Genomic DNA, 19,079 nt, shown 5'->3' with positions numbered 1-19,079 from the left:
TACAAAGTGTTTTTGTCTTTTACTGAGATAGTAACAGTGGTCCATTAGTCACATTACTTTTTATCAAAATATCGTAAGAAATCAAGGCTGTAAGAAAGTCTGTGAGTGAATAGAACCCTCTCTCAAAAAACTGTTTCTTCTTTTGTGTTCTAGAAGATGGGCTGTGGATATTGAATAATCTCAATTGCAGATTCTTTAAAAATTGAATTATAATACCTCTCACACAGTCATTTGATTATTTTAGAAATTCATTTGCAAATAAAAAATAAAATAGTCTCCTTTTTTATTAACTTCAGATATCATTGAGCAATATTTGATAGTAAACATCTGATGGTAAACTGTCATAACAGCTTTAGAACACAAGTGTCTTAATCTGCTTCCCATGGACCCAGCAATATCTTTTGACCAGAGATTAAATCACAGTGGTTAGGTGAAGTTGTTTGGTGGCTTAGTGATAAAGTTGCACGTTGTTATGACATAAACCCAGTCTATCAGATTGTTATCTGAACTGCCCATTTTTCAGCTTGTCAGTTTTCTAAGTATGAATGATCTCTTTGAAATTTGGCGAAGTGTAGCAAATAGACAAAGACCGAGAAGTCAAACAAGGCTTCTTAAGAATTATGAAGTTATGATGGTGATGTTATGATAGTTAAAATTTTTTTCACATGCCTTATTTATACAGTTGACATGAAAAAGAACATTGTCGTCCATATCAAAATAATTACCTTCTCTCTGCTGCCTTTTTTGTTGTTAAACTGAAATGGTACTGACTGAGAGTTATGTTACTCATTTCAATCCCGGAAGTTAGAAGATCATCAGGGACAGTTACCCTCAACCTAAGGCTGTTGGGTAGTGGCAAATTAGGGTTTTAGTAGCCTGGACAGGACTTGAGAAGGATGGAGTGAGAGTAGGAAAAAATTGGCTGCTTTTTTTTTTTTTTTTTTAAGTGCCACAGGTGCTTTGACACTCAGATCCAGAGAGGCAAGAGCAGAAACATCAAATGTGGCTGCTCTCTGGCAAAAGAGAGAGTGCCAGGATAGGAAGACCAGATGGGTCAGTAATTAGAATTAGGAACAGAGTCAGCCACAGTCCAAGGGATAGATGAGTGGTCAGATCTAAAATTGAAGCCAGACCAGAAATGACAAGGCCTGATCACTGGGCAGCCACTCAGGGATGTTACATCCGTGCAGCACGTGGCATCTTCAAAACTAAGAGTCTTTTTTTTTTTAAGTGCCACAGGTACTTTGACACTCAGATCCAGAGAATCAAGAGCAGAAACATCAAATGTGGCTGCTCTCTGGCAAAAGAGAGAGTGCCAGGATAGGAAGACCAGATGGGTCAGTAATTAGAATTAGGGACAGAATCAGCCACAGTCCAAGGGATAGATGAGTGGTCAGATCTAAAATTGAAGCCAGACCAGAAATGACAAGGCCTGAACACTGGGCAGCCACTCAGGGATGTTACATCCGCGCAGCACGTGGCATCTTCAAAACTAAGAGTCTTTTGTTTTTTTTGCGGTATGCGGGCCTCTTACTGCTGTGGCCTCTCCCGTTGCGGAGCACAGGCTCCGGACGCGCAGGCCCAGCGGCCATGGCTCACCGGCCCAGCCGCTCCACGGCATGTGGGGTCTTACCGGACCAGGGCACGAACCCGCGACCCCTGCATTGGCAGGCGGACTCTCAACCGCTGCGCCACCAGGGAAGCCCAAGAGTCATTTTTAAGGTGACAACTTGGTGCTCCTGTCTGATGGCAGGGGCCAGTCTCCTTTGTGTTCGGGATTTTGCACAGACTTTTAATACTGTTAGTAGGATTCATGTTGTTTGTTTTGATTAACTTTAATTCAGGGAGAAATAGGTAAATTGTATTCATTATGCTCCGTCTACTCAAAGTAGTTTAAAATATACTGTAATGTAAAAATATATTTTTCAGTTCACAAATTTTTCAATTCACAAAGTTAATGCAGAAATAAAACTGGATATTTAACGTGTTGTTTCTAGTATCTGAAAAAGTCATTTACATGGAATAGATTAGTCTAATATTAATAAAAAATCAGAAATTACAGATTCTAAAAAATCAATACAGTATTATAGTAATAACTAATCACACAGTAGCTTAATCTGGATGTCGTTTTCAAGCTAGGAAGCACTCTAAAAACCTTTGGATTTAAGAAGCAAACAGACTAAATCTCTTAAGTTTCTGAAACCCACAGTACAATACAGAAATATTTTTTAAGAGAAGCATTCAGCCTAACAGTCATCACTTTTGGGGGGATCTTCTTTAAAAGGGTATAAGGGACTCCTGTGGCAAGAGATAATGGGATAATCTAAGCGAAAAAAAAATACAACAAAGAGAATGAAACCCCCTGGATACATTCCTATATTTTTTCTTGAATAAGTCTTTCAGTAAAGTCTTTTAAGCTTTTAGATCACCAGCTACTTAACTGGCCAAAGATTTGAGTCAGTGGCAGACCTTTCGAAAAACAAGTCTAAGATTTAGTTTCTATATGAATTATTAATAAGACAACTGAAGGTTACTGAAAAAAAGTACCTTTCTTCTTGCTTGCCTTCAATGAAATTTATTACAGTGTCAACTCTATGGGCTAGATGTTAAATAAGTAAATCAGATGATTTGGGCTCTACCATCGAGAAGTTTCCAGTCAGTGTAAGAGAAAGATAATAAAACTGTTATTCCTAGTTTGGATGATGCTGTGAAGGAGAAGCACAAAGGGAGGCTGACCCATTTGGGTAGTTCATGACATTATTTAAGCTAAATGAAAATGATCACTACATTAGTGTTCACTAGGTCTGAGTTGAAGTGTCATGGTCAGATGAAATGTGCAATAAGGTATTAAGAGTAGACATCTTTTGTATAGAAACTATTTAAATATATATATTTCTTTCCAAGTGAAACGAAAGAGCCTCAGTAATCAAGTTATTAAACAGAAAAGTAATTCACTGTAATTTCCACCTTTCTTAACTGCTAGGTATGCCTGGTTATTTTGTTTATGCTCATCTTAGCTAACAAAGTGATTACTTATTGTGCAGCTTTTACAGGTCTAAGAAATCAATTTGTTCACCTTTTTGTTGTTGTTGTTTCTGTAGGAATTTCAGTGAACATTATCACTCCTTGTGTAAAGCAGTACATCACCTAGCAACTGTTGACTGCATTTTCTCCCTGGCCAAGGTCGCTAAGCAAGGAGATTACTGCAGGTAATGTGTTTTTTTTTATTTCTCCCCTTTTCCAGTGCTTTAGAACAGATAGGATTATTCAATTAATTTTAGTGTTTTTATTGTAAGGTATTAAAATTACTCAAATAGTTGAACTCTTGGTAAAGCTGAATGTCATATACATATAGCTTGATTTAAAATTAAGAAATTCCTTTCTTGCTGTAGCATTGAGTGCAATGAAAGCAGGTATTCACTATAACTAGAGGGGAATGTTACATATTTCAATTTTTAGGTTTATGTGGGTGACATTTTCGTAAAGGAGCAATCCTTTCATTTGTTGGCGTTCACTGGAACACTTTATGATATGTTTAACTTTATAATTATAAAAGTCTCATTTAAATATCATCTAAATCAGATATGGGGGAGAGTTAAGGTGTGATTCATTTTGAGGCAAATTGCACTCAGTTGCTCTTCCTTGAGTCCAAATCTTAAGCTTCAGCTAAATCTTTGACTCAGTGCTCTACCCTCTAGGCCCACTGGGGCACAAGGGTCCTGCTTTCCCGACCCACTGGGGTGGCAGTCCTGTTCCCATAGATTTGCTTGGCAAAGGTTGGGCCCCTAGGGCTCCAGGCCACCCAGCTCCTACAGTGGCCCTGTGCCTGGGCCCTGCCCATGAGGTAGGTCTCTTTGGTGGCCCCACTTCTGCTGGTGCTCTGTGCCTGAGCTCACTCTGGCAGCTGCCCCAGACCGGAATTTTGCACTGGTGGCTCTCTGTGACTCCTGTGGGCATTGCCCTATCGGGGGCTCTCTGGGGTCTCTTTTATAAGAGTACTAGCCCATTCTTGAGGGTTCTGCCCTTATGCCCTAATCACCTCTTAGGGGCATAGTTTTGAATACCAGCCTGGTTTTTGACAACTGACCTAAACAAGTTTCGTAACCTGTCTGATCCTCAGTTTCTGCATTGACAAAATAATACCTGCCTCTTAGAAATGTTGTACAAATTAAATGTGATAAAGACATTATGAAACTTCTAAGCAGGACCAGGTAGATGATAAACACTTAATAAACAGCAATTGTTACTCACAGATGTTTATTCAAAAATCAGAAAGAATTAAGTATTATATAACTTTTTTGTCTTTAAAAAAATATCTGAGCTTAAGGGTTTTTAGTATGTTTCATACCTATAATAATTTATTTTTTTTAAATCATTTTTCGTTTTCTGTCAGTTTGCAATCTTGTCTGTCTCTTTGAATATGGTAAGCATAGTTATCTTAAAGTCTGTGTCTGATGATTCGAATATCTGTAGTCCTTGTGGGCCTGTTTCTATTGTCTGTTGTTTCTGTTCATTTTCATTCATGTATCTCCTTGAATGCCTGGTTATTTTGATTTATCTTCTAGGCATTGTATTTGCAAAATCATTTGTAGAAATAATTTGATGTTATATTTCTTCTGAAAGAGTCACATCTCAATACACAAACGTTCTGGCATCACTTAGTCCTTATCAGGGCTTGAGGTGATTCAGAGATTCAAAGGCTCAAAGATTCAAAGGTTCAAAGATTCAGAATCTGCATTTCTCACTTCATATGCACTCTTATGCCTTATGCGCAGCCTTTTGGTGTCTCAGTCCAGATTAAAGCTGTCCATAGTGCTCAATGTCAGCCGTTCCCTCAGTAATTGGCAAACAGTCTCCCTGACCCTCTGTTCTACCCCAGATCCTTCCCTGATAATTCCTTGCTGTCCTGTTAGTTGTCAGGAGCCTTCAAGTAGCTGTTTTCTGTACTTTATCCAACCTCTTACTTGTCCTCAATAGGATTGTTCCAAACCACCTCTTCTATCAGGAAGACAATTTCAGGAAATGTTGCATGCTAAAATACTATTCAAATTGGATACTATATATTTTATATTAAGAAAAATCCACCTGAAAAATTTAAATGAAAAATCACACCATAACCTTTAAGTAATATACTCAGTCTCTTTTTTAGCAGCCATAAAATTGAGTGTAAATAGCCATGAAATAGGAAACATTTATCTAAAATACCTTTTAAACTAGTACTTAAGTATCTGAAGTTTATACTTTTTTGCCTTAGATTTCCAACTTCTTTAAAGATTTCAGTGCATCTGAGTTATTGCAGTTAAAATTGATTATTTGGCTTCGTAATTACAGTCTCTTCTTTCTAAATGCTATTAGGACACTTTATTCACTAGAGTCTAAATCTTTATGCAGAAGTTCTTATTCTAGGTCTTTCTATCCAATTCGTATTCTGGACATTATACTGTTTTATTAATATGGATTATGTCTTGTTTCTCTGGGGCATTTAAAGGAGAATGATGCAATTTTAAAAATATAAAATAAGTAAATTTGTTCAAGTTTCATTCTTTTCAGGCGGAATCCAGATTTTCTCAGTTCTTTTTCTTCAGTGCCACAAAATGCCCTCAACATGATTTTCATATCTTTCTTGCTGTAGCTGTCCTGTCCTAGTATATCATCTCAGCTCTCTGAATACTCATTTGCTTCTTACTATACCAGGAAGTGTTTTGTCATTATGTAATTTTGATAGTAACAGAATAAGTAGTGTAGATTTTAGAGCAGAAAAAATCACTCAAATTTTTATTCTAAAGTGAAAACCTTTCTGGGAAATCATATCAATGTCATGAATATATGTTGATTTCACTTGGCAGAGCACTTAGAATTTTACTTTAAAACTGATATCACTTACAGTTGGTTTCATCTTTTTTCTTTTACAGTAGATTTGTAACCCATTTAGGTAAAAATTGTATTTTAAAATTATACCCTAAAATTCAAAAACCGTCCTTTTCTTGTAATTTTAAATATCCTTTTCCAAAGGATGATTTCAAATTGTTTACTCAGAAGATACTTCAGTGACTTTCTTTGAGACATGTGAGTGTACATTCTTGTGGTTTTGTTAGCCAGATATATTTAAGAAGAATTTAAGTATTTATTTAGGAAAGTAGTATTTCTTGGTGTTTTGAGTAAGTTCAGAAATGTGCTTATATGTGAAAGTTCTGAGTCTAAGCACTTGAGGAGGTCATTGATAGGATGTTAAGATGAAAAAGACCAGCAAGTGGCCAAGAAGTTGATGAAAAGACGTTCAACCTTAGGAATCAGTGATTGCAAATTAAAGCAATGAGGTCACACTGTTAAAAATTAGAAAGTTTGATAATACCAACTTTAGATAAGGGTATGAAAAGTCACCTTTCATATCCTGCTGGTGGGAGGGCAAATTGATACAGGTATCTCATCTGTTAAAAAATATGCATACCCTATGATTTGGAAATTCTGCTTCAGGAATTTCCTCTGGCTTAGAGAAACACTTGGAAATATGCACATGCACATGTATATATGGGTGTTCATTGGAGCATTGTTTATAACAGTGAAAATCTAGACAGTCTAAATGTTCAATAGTGGAGAACAGCTAACTTATTATTCAGCACCTTCCAAAGAATGCTGAAGTTCTGACAAGAAATGATCCGTAATCTTCAGTATTCCATACCATCAGGGTTCACTGGACCTAATTTCAGCTTTGAGTTCTTTAAAGGTCTTCCAAAGAACAAAGAGACAATTTACCTTTTTTTTTTTAAAGGAGAATAAAATTTATTCTGTCTTGCATTTACCAGATGGGTCCATTGGACCCTTTTATAAATCAATGATGCATTTTGGGATCTTTAATGATTTTTATCTTGCTTATGTCTGGAATGCTTTACTATTTCATCATGCTAGGAATGATATCATCACTGTTTATCGATTTTTCCCAGTATGCTGTAAAAGTCTAAAATAAGGGCTTCCCTGGTGGCGCAGTCGTTGAGAGTCCGCCTGCCGATGCAGGGGACACGGGTTCGTGCCCCGGTCCGGGAAGATCCCACATGCCGCGGAGCGGCTGGGCCCGTGAGCCATGACCACTGAGCCTGCGCGTCCGGAGCCTGTGCGCCGCAATGGGGGAGGCCACAGCAGTGAGAGGCCCGCGTACTGAAAAAAAAAAAAAAAAAAAAGTCTAAAATAAGAAGGAAGCTGGAGAATGATGATGCAAAAATGAGATAGAAATCACTGTCACATCATTCTTCATTTTTCTCATTGTATTTTCTGAAGAGTTACATCATCTTTCAAGAAGGTATATAAGAAGACTGGAGATGCCACTCTTGTATTTTGCTTCTAACTTTGAGTGAACACAGTTGAGAACTCAGAATTTTTCATTTCTCACCCATAATAGCAAAGAGAAAAAAAGTGACGGAAGACATTTCATTGTTACTAGGTTATTCAAAAGATGAATGTGAAGGGAAAGATAGTAGTGCTCTAGATACTAATGATGGTGGTGAAATTTCTTGTGTAAACAAAATCTCAGATTATGCGTGTGCAGATAATAATATCCTAGGTGTACTGTCTCCAACTCAAGAATTAGCGTGTGAGTAATTTATTTGTGAGGGCAAAATGAAATGTAGTATCCTTATCCAGTTGGTTATTCCAAAGGAAACACACAGCATGCAATACTTAGTGACAAGAAATGAGACCATCCTGTTTTGCTAAAAGGACGTCTGAGAGTATTCTTTTATGATATTTGTGCGCTAAAATTTACTTGATACTGTTTGCTGGTGGATAGGTGCTGAAGGCAGGAGATTGAAAGAAAATAGATGATATAAAATAAAAATACTCATTTGATTGATTATTCTAATTGTATTTATAAACGTAAGTGCAAAAATGTTTTGCAGTTATGAAGCAAAGAAGATGGCTGTCTTCTCTTTTACAAAATTACGAGCTTTAAAAGATTTCAAAAAATTCTTCAAACATTGCATTTTTGTTGCAAGTGGTAAAAGAATCAGAAATAATGATAAGCTAAAACCTATTAGAAATGTATTGAAATCTAGAATTAGTATTTATAAATGAATATGGTCCAGGTGCATGCATGACAACTTATGAACAGTTATTTACATTCACAGTGTGTTGCCCATTCCAGGTATATATGCCTTCAAAACCAGGAAAATATAGAATAAAACTTTGAGATTTGCTGTATTTGAATTCTTACTAAAATTTGTCATGACTTTTTTCACTATTCTTTTATTCTCAGTTCTACAAATTACTTGTAAAATGACTTAAGAAATATTTACAAAATAAATGAAAGAGTCCATTGGACCCATATGGTAAATGGTGAAATCTGCCTTTTATATGTATTGAGGAATATTAAGGGAGAAAAAAAGTAGTTGTGGAATGATATCTTACAGTATGATTCTTTTTTTTTTTAAAAAAAGAAATCACAAAGCAATACAATGAGTGTATATAAACTTAAATGCAGAGAAGAAGGTTGGAAAGAGTAGACTCCAAACTGCTCTCAGTGGTAACCTCTGGGGAGGAGACTGAGAGAAGGACACTGCTCACAAGAGCTTGGATAGATAAAGCTATAGATAAAAACAGAAAGATAAAACCTTAAAAAACAAAACCAACAAGGCACACAAACATTTTTTGTATCAAAAAAAGTGAAAGATACTAAAGACCATATAAAGATGTTTTAATTAAACAGAATATGAAAATTTTAGGTCCTTCTGTCCCCAAGTCCAACACACAATTTTTATTAATGTAATAATTAAATCTAGAAATAATTTTGCATGATTTTCTTTATTTTGTTTATTACTAAAAATGATTTAAGTAGCAATAATCTGAATGGTAATTTTTATTAATGAAAATATTTTAGAGAATAGTAGAAAAATAAAAAGGATCTTATAAAGGTAGATCTCAGTTACGGAGCCATCATAAGACTCTGCTAAAGTTTGTGCTTCAGAGCACTATAATTATAATAATTGTCTTTCCAATTCTGATTCTACAGTTGAAATTTAACTTTTATACTCAAAGACTTATTCTGAACATATGTTCTTAAAGTCCATGTTTAAGGTTTTGTTGTGTGTCTGACAGACTGGCCACAAAAAATTTCATGCTCTTAGAGATTTTTTTAAAGCCTATTTCCTTGCCTTGTAAATTGAAACATGCTTCTTTTCACAGACCAACTCTACAAGAAGAAAGGAAAATCATAATAAAAAATGGCCGGCACCCTGTGATTGACGTGCTGCTGGGAGAACAGGACCAGTATGTTCCCAATAGTACAAATTTGTTGGTAAGTACCACATCATGGCCAAAAATAAGTGAAAGATGATAACACTAATCTCAAACTTTTAAATACCAAATAATGTTTTAAAAATTTACACAAGTTTTACCTTAGGCTTTAAATCAACTAATCCTTGGCTGTAGTTTTATATTCACCACCAAATATGGAATCAGTGCTACTTCCAGTGAAAGACTATCCATAGAGGGAACAATTTAGCAACTAAAGGATTAGCCTTAATTAGTTATCCTTGGTAATCCAGGGAAAATATTTTATATTTATAAATTCTCGCAGATGCTAATGGGGTAGAATCATACCATGGTTTTGCAGATTCCTGTTGGTGTATAGTATAGGCTTTGTCTTGTGCTCTACTGTTTTCAAACATTCTGTGAAAGAATCACAGATGCTTCAGCTGATTTCAGTGATAAGAATTTTTGTTATATGGGCTAGAGTTCTCTTATACTACATTAATGATTTAAAATACTTATTCATTTAACATATACTTACTGAGTTCCTATTTAGCCCCAGGTAGTGAAGCAGAGTATTAGGACAGAGAGTGGAAGGCAAGACAGAAATATCCCTGCCCTTAGAGAGCTGGTGGTCTAGCAGAGAAGATAGTTTATTACAATACAGCTTGGTCAGGCTAGGGTACAGGAGACCAGGTGATATGGAGCACGTAGCAGGTTGACCTAACCCAGTGTAGGGGGAGCATTTGCGAAGTTCCCCAGGGATGAAATATTGACTGAAGAGAGTGAGTCAGTGCAGGCCAGGGAAATGGAGAGGAGTATTCCAGGTCAGAAACCAGCATGGTAGAGTCTGGGAGTGAGACAGGGTGGGTTCAGGGAACTGAAAGACGTTGAGGAAGGTTGGGACATAGAGTTTAAAGAAAAAAGTGTCAGAAATAAGAGGCCAGTTTGTTTAAAGCCATGTTAAGGAATTTAGATTTTTTTTTTTTTTCCTAAAGGATTGAGAATACTAGCAAGAGAATGATTAAAGCTGGGGGAAAAAGTGAACTCTGTGTGTGTGTGTTAGTGTGTTACATAGATTTACATTGTCAAAGATAAACAGAGCCCTACACTACCACACACTAATTAAAGTGGTAAGGGTAGTTTTATTCAGTAATATTGCATAGGGAAAGAGTCCAGCTTGAAATGAACTCAACTTCAGTTTGTACAGAGGTGGCTGGGTGTCTTAAAGGGAGAATGAGGGAGTAGGGAGGAGTGGTGGACGTGGGCAGGTTCAAGGAATTGGGAACAGAAAAATTGAGAAAGGGGATTGGTTAGTGTGAGACCCTTCTGGGTTTATTAACTGGCAACTGTTGCTAATACCCTCCCAAAGGGACTGAGAAGGACGGTGAGCGTTATCTCCATGAATGTTTGCATTTCAGTGTTGCATTTCACGCAGCTCTAGGTGGTAGAAGATTTACCTCTTAGAGGGGCAGAGAAAGGATTTATAATTGCAAGCTTTCTGAAGTAACTGCTCGAAGAGAAGGTTCGGGGTCTATCTGCCTATCACCACATTTTGGCTGGAACAAGTATACATTCTCTCTTGGCAGTGTTGTGCTTTTGTAGGCAGGCACTTTAAGGGGGACTGGGGTCATCCCAAGAATGCAGCCTTGAGCAGTTAGAAGCTCTGCTGGCTTTTGTTCTGATCTCTTAGTGGGGAGGGTAAATGAAGTCATTTGTGCTGAGAGGGTTGCAGTTGTTATAGGCCAAGTTTGGGGCCTAGTCAAGAAGAGGGCTCAGAGGAGCCTGACTAGAATTTAGTCAAGGAGGGAGTCTTTGTCAACACAGAGGAAAATTATCTGGTGATGAGATGAAAGAGTTAATATGTAGGGAATAGTTAAGTGAGAGAGATTGTATCCGAGAATGAGATGCCTGACTTCAAGATTTCAGAGGTAGTGTTCTGGGTGAGGGCAAGATCCTAGGTATGGCCATGGAAGGTGAGTAGCGGAAGTGGAGATGGTCTTCGGGGATGAGGAGATCAGGGAACAACATTTGAGAAAAAGGCAACCATATGCACATTGAAATCATCTAAAACAACAGGATTTGTAGTGGAAGGTGAAGGTGGTCCAGGTGTCAGAGATTCCGAGGGATGGAGACTGGTGACCTGGAGGTAGATGTAGTTGCCTGTGGTGAAGACAAGTAGAGATGGTAAAGCCCTGAGGAAGCAGATATTGGAGAACGTTTGAACCCTGAGATACATGTGACAGGATGTGGCAAAAAGCTCACCCTTGAAATGAGAGGACTGCAGGGGAATAACAGCCAGCTTTCAGTCTAAGTCAACGTATGAAGGAAATGTTAAGCAAGGAAGTTAGAAACATAGAAGTATTCGGGAATTTTTCAGAGGATAGTGAGAAAATTGAAATGTAGGGGAACAGTTGGAAATTAGGTCAGAGAAAGGAAGCCCGGGAGAGCAAGGGAGTTGGGAATATCACAGAGTATTCCATCTTGGGCTGTGAGCAAGGGTGACAGAGATGTGAGCCTGGTGAATTTGGTTGACCACAAAGGTGGTGAGTGAAAGGAAATGCTTTGAATTACATCAAGTTTAACGATACATTCTGATATTGCCGACTAAAAAAATGCACAACGTGAGAGTTGTGAGTTAAGTTTTATGTGGGACAAAATGAGGACTATAGCTCAGGAGACAGCATTTCAGATAGCTCTGAGAAACTGCTTCAGAGAGGTAGGGGTCAGTGTTACATATGATGTTAGTGAAGGGGGTGCGTGCAGTCAAGCACACGTTTTGGCGGAGGCTTGTTGCTAGTCACGAGGAGCAGATGTCACTGTTAATGATTTTAGTGCTTTTCTAGATATGAGGAGGTGCAAGAATTGGGCTCAAAATGTTCTCCTGAAAATATCTAACTATCTGAAGGCCTGTTCTGCCAGTTTTTCCCAGAGCACAGAGTGCCTTATTCCTGATCTCCACCCTGAAATCCTTCCAGGGTGTGTTGAAGGTCAGCGGTTGCAGTGGCTTGTGACTTAGTCCTTGTAGAGGAAGATGGCAAGTGGCAATTTTTAGTTGGCAATATCATACAAAGACTTGTAGGAGTACATAACCAGATCCCCAGTGTCTGTAAACATGTTTATTCTCATTAGGGAATTTGTAAGTTACTTAATTTATCAAACCAAGTTAATAAGTACTTGGAAGTACTTATTACAGGAAGTCTCTGTGAACATAAGAATTTCTTTTTCAGTTTCCATAACACCAGTAGGGTGTAACTTTTCTAGAGAAAGTAATAGAGTTGTACCATATAGTACCTTGGTTTCCTTATAAATCACTGGAAACATCATTTCCTGTTGTTATTTCCATCCCCCAAAACACCAATCAAGTATGTTATTCTTGACATTGAATTTGTTTTTTCCTTTTTTATTCTTTTTCCCCCTCTTTTAAGTAATATATTACACTATTTAAAAAAGCAAGATATGAGAAACTAAATTAGCCTAATTACAGGAATGTTTCAAAGAAACATTGAACTCATTTACTTTTAAATTTTTACAAAATAAGTGGAGTGATTTATTCCAGCAAGCACCTCAGAATATTCCAGAATATTCATTTCTTTTACATATGCTTTTTCTAACTTGAGTAGGAGTTGATATAGAACTGTTGCTATGGTGAAGTGCATTCTTTTTTGCAGGGTATAAATTTCTATATAGGGATACTGTTGAAAAAGAACTTACTATGTAAAACTCAATTTTAAATATTTTATAGGTGTTAATTATAAAATACACTCTGAAAATAATTTCCTGAAAGTCAAGTGGCATCGTTGCTTTTGATAGTTATGTAATTTTAAGAAATGGTCTTTTGCACATGTAATTATACTTTTCTGGATTCTGTATTATATGAACTCATTGTAATGCTTCTAAACAAGCCAACTTACTGCCCGCTTTTCCTCAACTGGTTTTAAGAATACTCATTTTTTTTCACATCTCACAATCTTGCATCGATTTATGAATTTTTTACTAGCATTGTTTTATGAATATTTTATTCTTACAGATTTTGACACAGTTACTTTGTGTCAATATTGTGCTTGATTTCAGGCTTACAAAGAAGAGACACAATACCTCTCTAATTTGGTGGGAGATAGATCCAATTAAATTAACACTGATGGAGTACTTATAAAAGCTATAAGGGAACTAACGGATTATCCAGTAGAAAAATTGGCAACAGACTTCAACAGGCATTTCAAAGTAGAGGATATCAGAATGGTCAATAAACAAACTAACTTTTTTTTTAACCTGCTACATTGGGTTTTCTGGCAGGAATATAACAAAGAATCAAACAGAAAGGAACTGTGACTTTGAGGTGCTTGTGGACATTTGGTGGAGATCCCAATGTGAAGGTGGATATAAAAGCCAGAAGAGAGGGCTGAGCTGGAGTTAGGGATTTAAGAATCATCACGATGCATGTACAGGGAGTTTAGATTCTGGGTCTGTCACTCAGGGAGATTGTATAAAAATGTAGAGAAGGCTGAAGAAAAAGCCCTCTCAGGCATGACATAGAAGAGTCATTTCACTGAAAGTGGGTTTAGCTGAAGAGAATTTTTCAAGTATCTTTTAAATATATCCCTACTTAATTTTTAGCATTCAGTTATTGTTTCATCTGAACATCAAAAAAAATAGAAATACAAACAATTAAAAAAAAACAAGGTGCTATTGTATATTCCTTTTTATCCTTTAAGACCTGGCTCTGCTTCCTCTTCTAGGAAACCTTGTTTGACTTCTGCAAGCATAATTGAAAGGAATACACTTTTAAACCCTCCCTTTTTGGTTCCCTTCCCTGACTCATTGCATAATCTGAGTATTTGTAGGCTTAGCAGCCACTGGATCTACCCACCTCCAGTTTATTCTCCACTCTGCAGCTACAGGGCTTTTCCTAACCTGTCATATCACTCCCTTATTTGAATTAATGCTTAAAATTCCAGTCGTATAGTTCCCAACATACTGCGCCACTACGGGACTTGGCAGATGGTCTTCCCTCTGCCTAGAATGTCATCTTCCCCCACACCGTCCGCACCCACCTCCCACACACCCACCTCCCACCCCACACGCCCTCCAGCTCCTGCTTTTCTTTAAGTCTGGTCCTGGTGTCACATCCCACACTAAGGCTTCCCTACCAAAGCTGGGATGGGTACCCCTGTCACATACCCACAACACTCTGTATTTCTCCCCAGTTTAGTCTTTATGCCACTAAGTTGTAATTGCCTTTTTTTGGTTTGTGGTTCCCAGTGGATTATAAGCTTGAAGAGAACAGGGACTTTGCTCCTCTGCTTTAGTTATAATCCTACTGTCAATCACGGCTCTCTGGCACGTAGCAGGCATCTAATCAGATTTGTTAAATAAGGATTAACTTGAAGTCTTGAGCAGTCTCCAAGTCTTACTCCAAATCTGTGCTTTTTTCTTCTTCACAAAATGTTATTTTTCCGGGTGTTATATGGGAAGTTCACAACTTACACAGTAATTATACTGTAGAACTAGAAAGGGGCATTAGGGATCATTTAGTGTAACCACCTCTTCATACTTGTGAGTAAACCAAGGCCCAGAAAGGGGAGTTGACTGCCAGGGGTTACGCAAGTTGAATAGTCTTGAACTATTTCCCAAAACATGAAAGTATGCTAAGGCAAGCCAGTGCTTTCCAACCTTTTTCACTTCGCAGCACACCAACAAAATGATGTTAGTGCTGGTACACTGGAATAAAAGGAGAAGGAAAAGGTTGCTCAGAGCAAAAGGAGGTTGTCCTGGGAGCTCTGACTGCCCCAGCTCCACCTGCCACTTTGAGGGTCAGCATCTTGGAACACCTGTAACCTGTGAAGCAGACCAAGACAGTTTGCCAAGACATACTGTTACCAACCAGGGTTCTTAGCCTTCTTAATCAATAGAAATTGATAAGAGGCCAAACAAGAAATTCAGTCAAGGCTTTATTGGGGCCCCTGCCTCAGCAAGGAGGAGCGAGAACAAGCAACAGTTTCTCTGGCTCAGGGAGGCCAAGCTGGTTCCTTATATGGGGTGAGGGTAGGGGTGTGTCCAAGGGATGGGCTGGAGAGTGGCTTAGGGGGTTTGCCCACCCCTTTGGTGGTGCTGTATGCAGGGGGCATGCTCAGTACCCTACTTTTGCTCCCGGCTCTTCAGAAGTGGCAGTTCGGTTTTTGGTCTCTTTGTATGTTGTTGTCCAAAATTTGCCCCAACTGCGCGTGCATGCAGTTGTTTTTAGTCTCATATAGTTTCTTTGTATTTTGTTTCTCGAGGAGACGTTTGTCCAGGTGCAAGCACTACAGCAAAGGGTCCCAGGTCCCAGCCTGTCTCAGTACTGCTTGGGAAACGCCACCATAACCCACAGCAGTCTCAGGATTGTTTGCTTTTTAAACCAAATGACTTCGAAATGGATGGATTTTTTTATAGCAATCCAAGGTGGAGTTTTTAGTTCGTTCGTGGTTTGGGGTTTTTTGTTTTTTTAATATAAATAATATAAATTTACCTTTTTGGGAGGGAGAAAGGGAAAAGTGTGGTTGGTGGCTTCTAAATTTGTAAGAGGGAGGGAAATGAATCAAATATGCACAGCAGGAAGATTCCCAGGAAGTGCTCGAACCCTGTGGATCTCTGTAACCCAAGGGAAATCCACAGCCCAAGTATTCTAGAGTGGGGCAGGATGGACACTAGAATCCTGGTCACAGTCTCTTACCCTGAGATCAAGAAGGTGCCTTAGAACCTACTACCATGTGGGCACATAGTAGGAGCTCACATGTTTGTTACAAGAATGATACTTGAAACAGGTCAAGTTGAGGTAGTATGGGAGGAGAGCAAAGATTTCCTCTCTTCTCCCAGAACAAATACTCCCAGAAATGCTTGTTTTGTCTATATAAATGTTAAAAGAAAGAGTGATTGCAATAATGTGCATACCCTGTTGCCTTTGTACCTAATGACAAAGCAGAACGACAATAATGCATACCATAAAATATGTTTGAGTTGTAAGCTTAATTTAATTCTATGGCCAGATTATTCTCATGATTCTGCTATAAATGTGTTTTCTTTTTAATTGAAGTATAGTTGACTTACAGTATTATATTAATTTCAGGTGTATAATATATTGATTCAGTATTTTTATAGATTATTCTCCATTTAAAGTTGTTTCAAAATAATAGCTGTATTTCCCTGTGCTATACAATATAGCCTTGTAGCTTATTTATTTTACACATAGTAATTTGTATCTCTTAATTCCCTACACCTATCTTGCCATTCCCCCGTTCCCTCTCCCCACTGGTAACCACTAATTTGTTCTCTATATCTGTGAGTCAATTTCTATTCTATTATATTCCTTCATTTGCTTTACTTTTTAGATTCCACATGTAAGTGGTAACATAAAATATTTGTCTTTCTCTGACTTATTTCACTAAGTGTAATACTCTCTAGGTCCATCCACATTGTTACAAATGGCAGAATTTCATTCTTTTTTATGGCTTAGTGTTATTCCATTTTATATATATATACCACATCTTCTTTATCCATTCATCTGTTGATGGACACTTAGGTCACTTCCATATCTTGGCTATTGTAAATAATGCTGCTGTGAACATTGTGGTACATGTATCTTTTCAAATTAGTGTTTTTTGTTTTCTTCAGATGCATACCCAGCAGTGGAATTGCTGGATCTATGGTAGTTTTATTTTTAGTTTTTTGAGTAACCTCCATACTATTTTCCATAGTGACTACACCAATTTACACTCCCACCAACAGTATAAATGGGTTGCCTTTTTCAACATCCTCACCAATATTTTTTATTTGTAGACTTTTTGATGATAGCCATTCTGACAGCTGTGAGGTGATATCTCATTGTGGTTTTGATTTGCATTTCTCTAATGATTAGTGATGTTGAGCATCTTTTCATGTGCCTCTTGGCCATCTGTATATCTTCTTTGGAAAACTGTCTATTCAGGTCTTCTGCCCAATTTTTAATCCGGTTGTTTGTGTTTTTGATGCTGAGTTGTTTATATATTTTGTATATTAATTCCTTATTGGTCATATCATTTGTAAATATTTTCTCCCGTTCAGTAGGTTGTCTTTGTGTTTTGTTGATGGTTTTCTGTGCTGTGCAAAAGCTTTTAGGTTTAATTAGGTCCCATTTGTTTCTTTTTGCTTTTGTTTCTTTTGCCTTAGGAAACTGATCCCCAAAAATACTGCTATGATTTATGGAGTTTTATGGTTTCAGATCTTTAATCCATTTTGAGTTTATTTTTATATATGTTGTCATAAAATGTTACAATTTCATTCTTTTAAATGTAGTTGTTCAGTTTTCCCAGCACCACCTATTGAAGAGATTGTCTTTTCTCCATTGTATATTCTTGTCTCCTTTGTTGTAAATTAAGTGATCATTAGTGTGTGGGTTTATTTCAGTGCCCTCCACTCTGTTCCATTGATCTTTGTGTCTGTTTTTGTGTCAGTACCATGCTGTGTTGATTACTGTAGCTTTGTAGTATTGTCTGAAGTCTGGGAGGGTGATACCTCCAGCTTTGTTCTCTTTTGTCAAGACTGCTTTGGCAACTAGGGGTCTTTTATGGTTCCATATAAATTTTAACATTATTTGTTCTAGTTCTGTGAAAAATGTCATGGGTATTTTGATAGGAATTGCATTAAATCTGCAGATTGCTTTGGGTATTATGGACATTTTAACAATATTTTTTCCAGTCCATGAACACGGGATATCTTTTCATTTCTTTGTATCACCTTCATTTTCCTTCATTAATGTTTTATAGATTTCAGAGTATAGGTCTTTCACTTCCTTGGTTAGGTTTATTCCTAGGTATTTTTTTCTTTTTGATGCGATGTTAAATGGATTGTTTTCTTGCTTTTCTCTTTCTGATAGTTCACTATTAGTGTATAGAAAAGCAACTGATTTTTGTATATTAGTCTTGTATCTTGCAACTTTACTGAATTCATTTATTAGTTTTAATAGTTTTTTGGTGGAGACTTTAGGGTTTTCTATATATAGTATTATGTCATCTGCAAATAGTGACAGTTTTACTTATTTTCTTCCAATCTGGATGCCTTTTATTTGTTTTTCTTGTGTGATTGCTGTGGCTTGGTCTTCCAATATTATGTTAAATAGAAGTCGTGAGAGTCGGCATCCTTGTCTTTTTCCTGATTTTAGAGAGGAAGCTTTTAGCTTTTCACTGTTGAGTATAATGTTAGCTGTGGGTTTATCATATATAGCCTTTATTATGTTGAGATATGTTCCCTATATACCTACTTTGAGAGTTTTTAATCATGAATGGATTTTGTCAAATGCTATTTCTGTGTCTATTGACATGATCATGTGATTTTTATCCTTCCTTTTGTTAATGTGGTATATCACATTGATTTTGTGAATATTGAGTCATCCTTAAGCCCCTGAAATAAATCCAACTTGATCATGGTATATGACCCTTTTTATATATTGTTGGATTTGGTTTGCTAATATTTTATTGAGGATTTTTGCATCATATTCATCTTAGATATTGACCTATAATTTTCTTTTCTTTTTTTGTAGTGTCTTTGATTTTGGTATCAGGGTAATGGTGGCCTCATAGAATGAATTTGGGAGTGTTCTGTCATCTTCAGTTTTTTTTGGAATAGTTTGAGAAAGATAGGTATTTGCTCTTCTGTGTATGTTTGGTAGAATTCCCCTTTGAAGCCATCTAGTCTGGACTTTCGTTCACTGAGAGGTTTTTTTAATTACAAATTCAATTTCACTACCAGTAATTATATGTTCAGTTTCACTCCTAGTGATCATTTGTTCAGATTTCTTCTTGATTCAGTTTTGGAAGGTTGTCTCTTTC

The 19,079-nt window shown here is 37.1% G+C and overlaps 1 protein-coding gene across 2 annotated transcripts in view; it reads left to right on the top strand.

Annotated features, from left to right (window-relative positions):
- Positions 1-19,079, top strand: part of MSH3 (mutS homolog 3) — a gene marked incomplete at both ends in the record, with an annotated part of 183,814 nt that overhangs the window by 115,373 nt on the left and 49,362 nt on the right. For both annotated transcript variants that reach the window (XM_079703083.1, XM_079703084.1), the window contains 2 exons: positions 3,102-3,209; positions 9,172-9,283. In XM_079703083.1, the coding sequence (XP_079559209.1) occupies positions 3,102-3,209; positions 9,172-9,283 (220 nt within the window). The remainder of the gene's footprint in view (positions 1-3,101; positions 3,210-9,171; positions 9,284-19,079) is intronic.

Source organism: Hyperoodon ampullatus (genome assembly GCF_949752795.1).
Source record: "Hyperoodon ampullatus genome assembly, chromosome: 4".
Lineage (NCBI taxonomy): Eukaryota > Metazoa > Chordata > Mammalia > Artiodactyla > Ziphiidae > Hyperoodon > Hyperoodon ampullatus.
The sequence above is the reverse complement of the archived record's forward strand: the minus strand, read 5'-3'. Positions and strand labels throughout refer to the sequence as shown.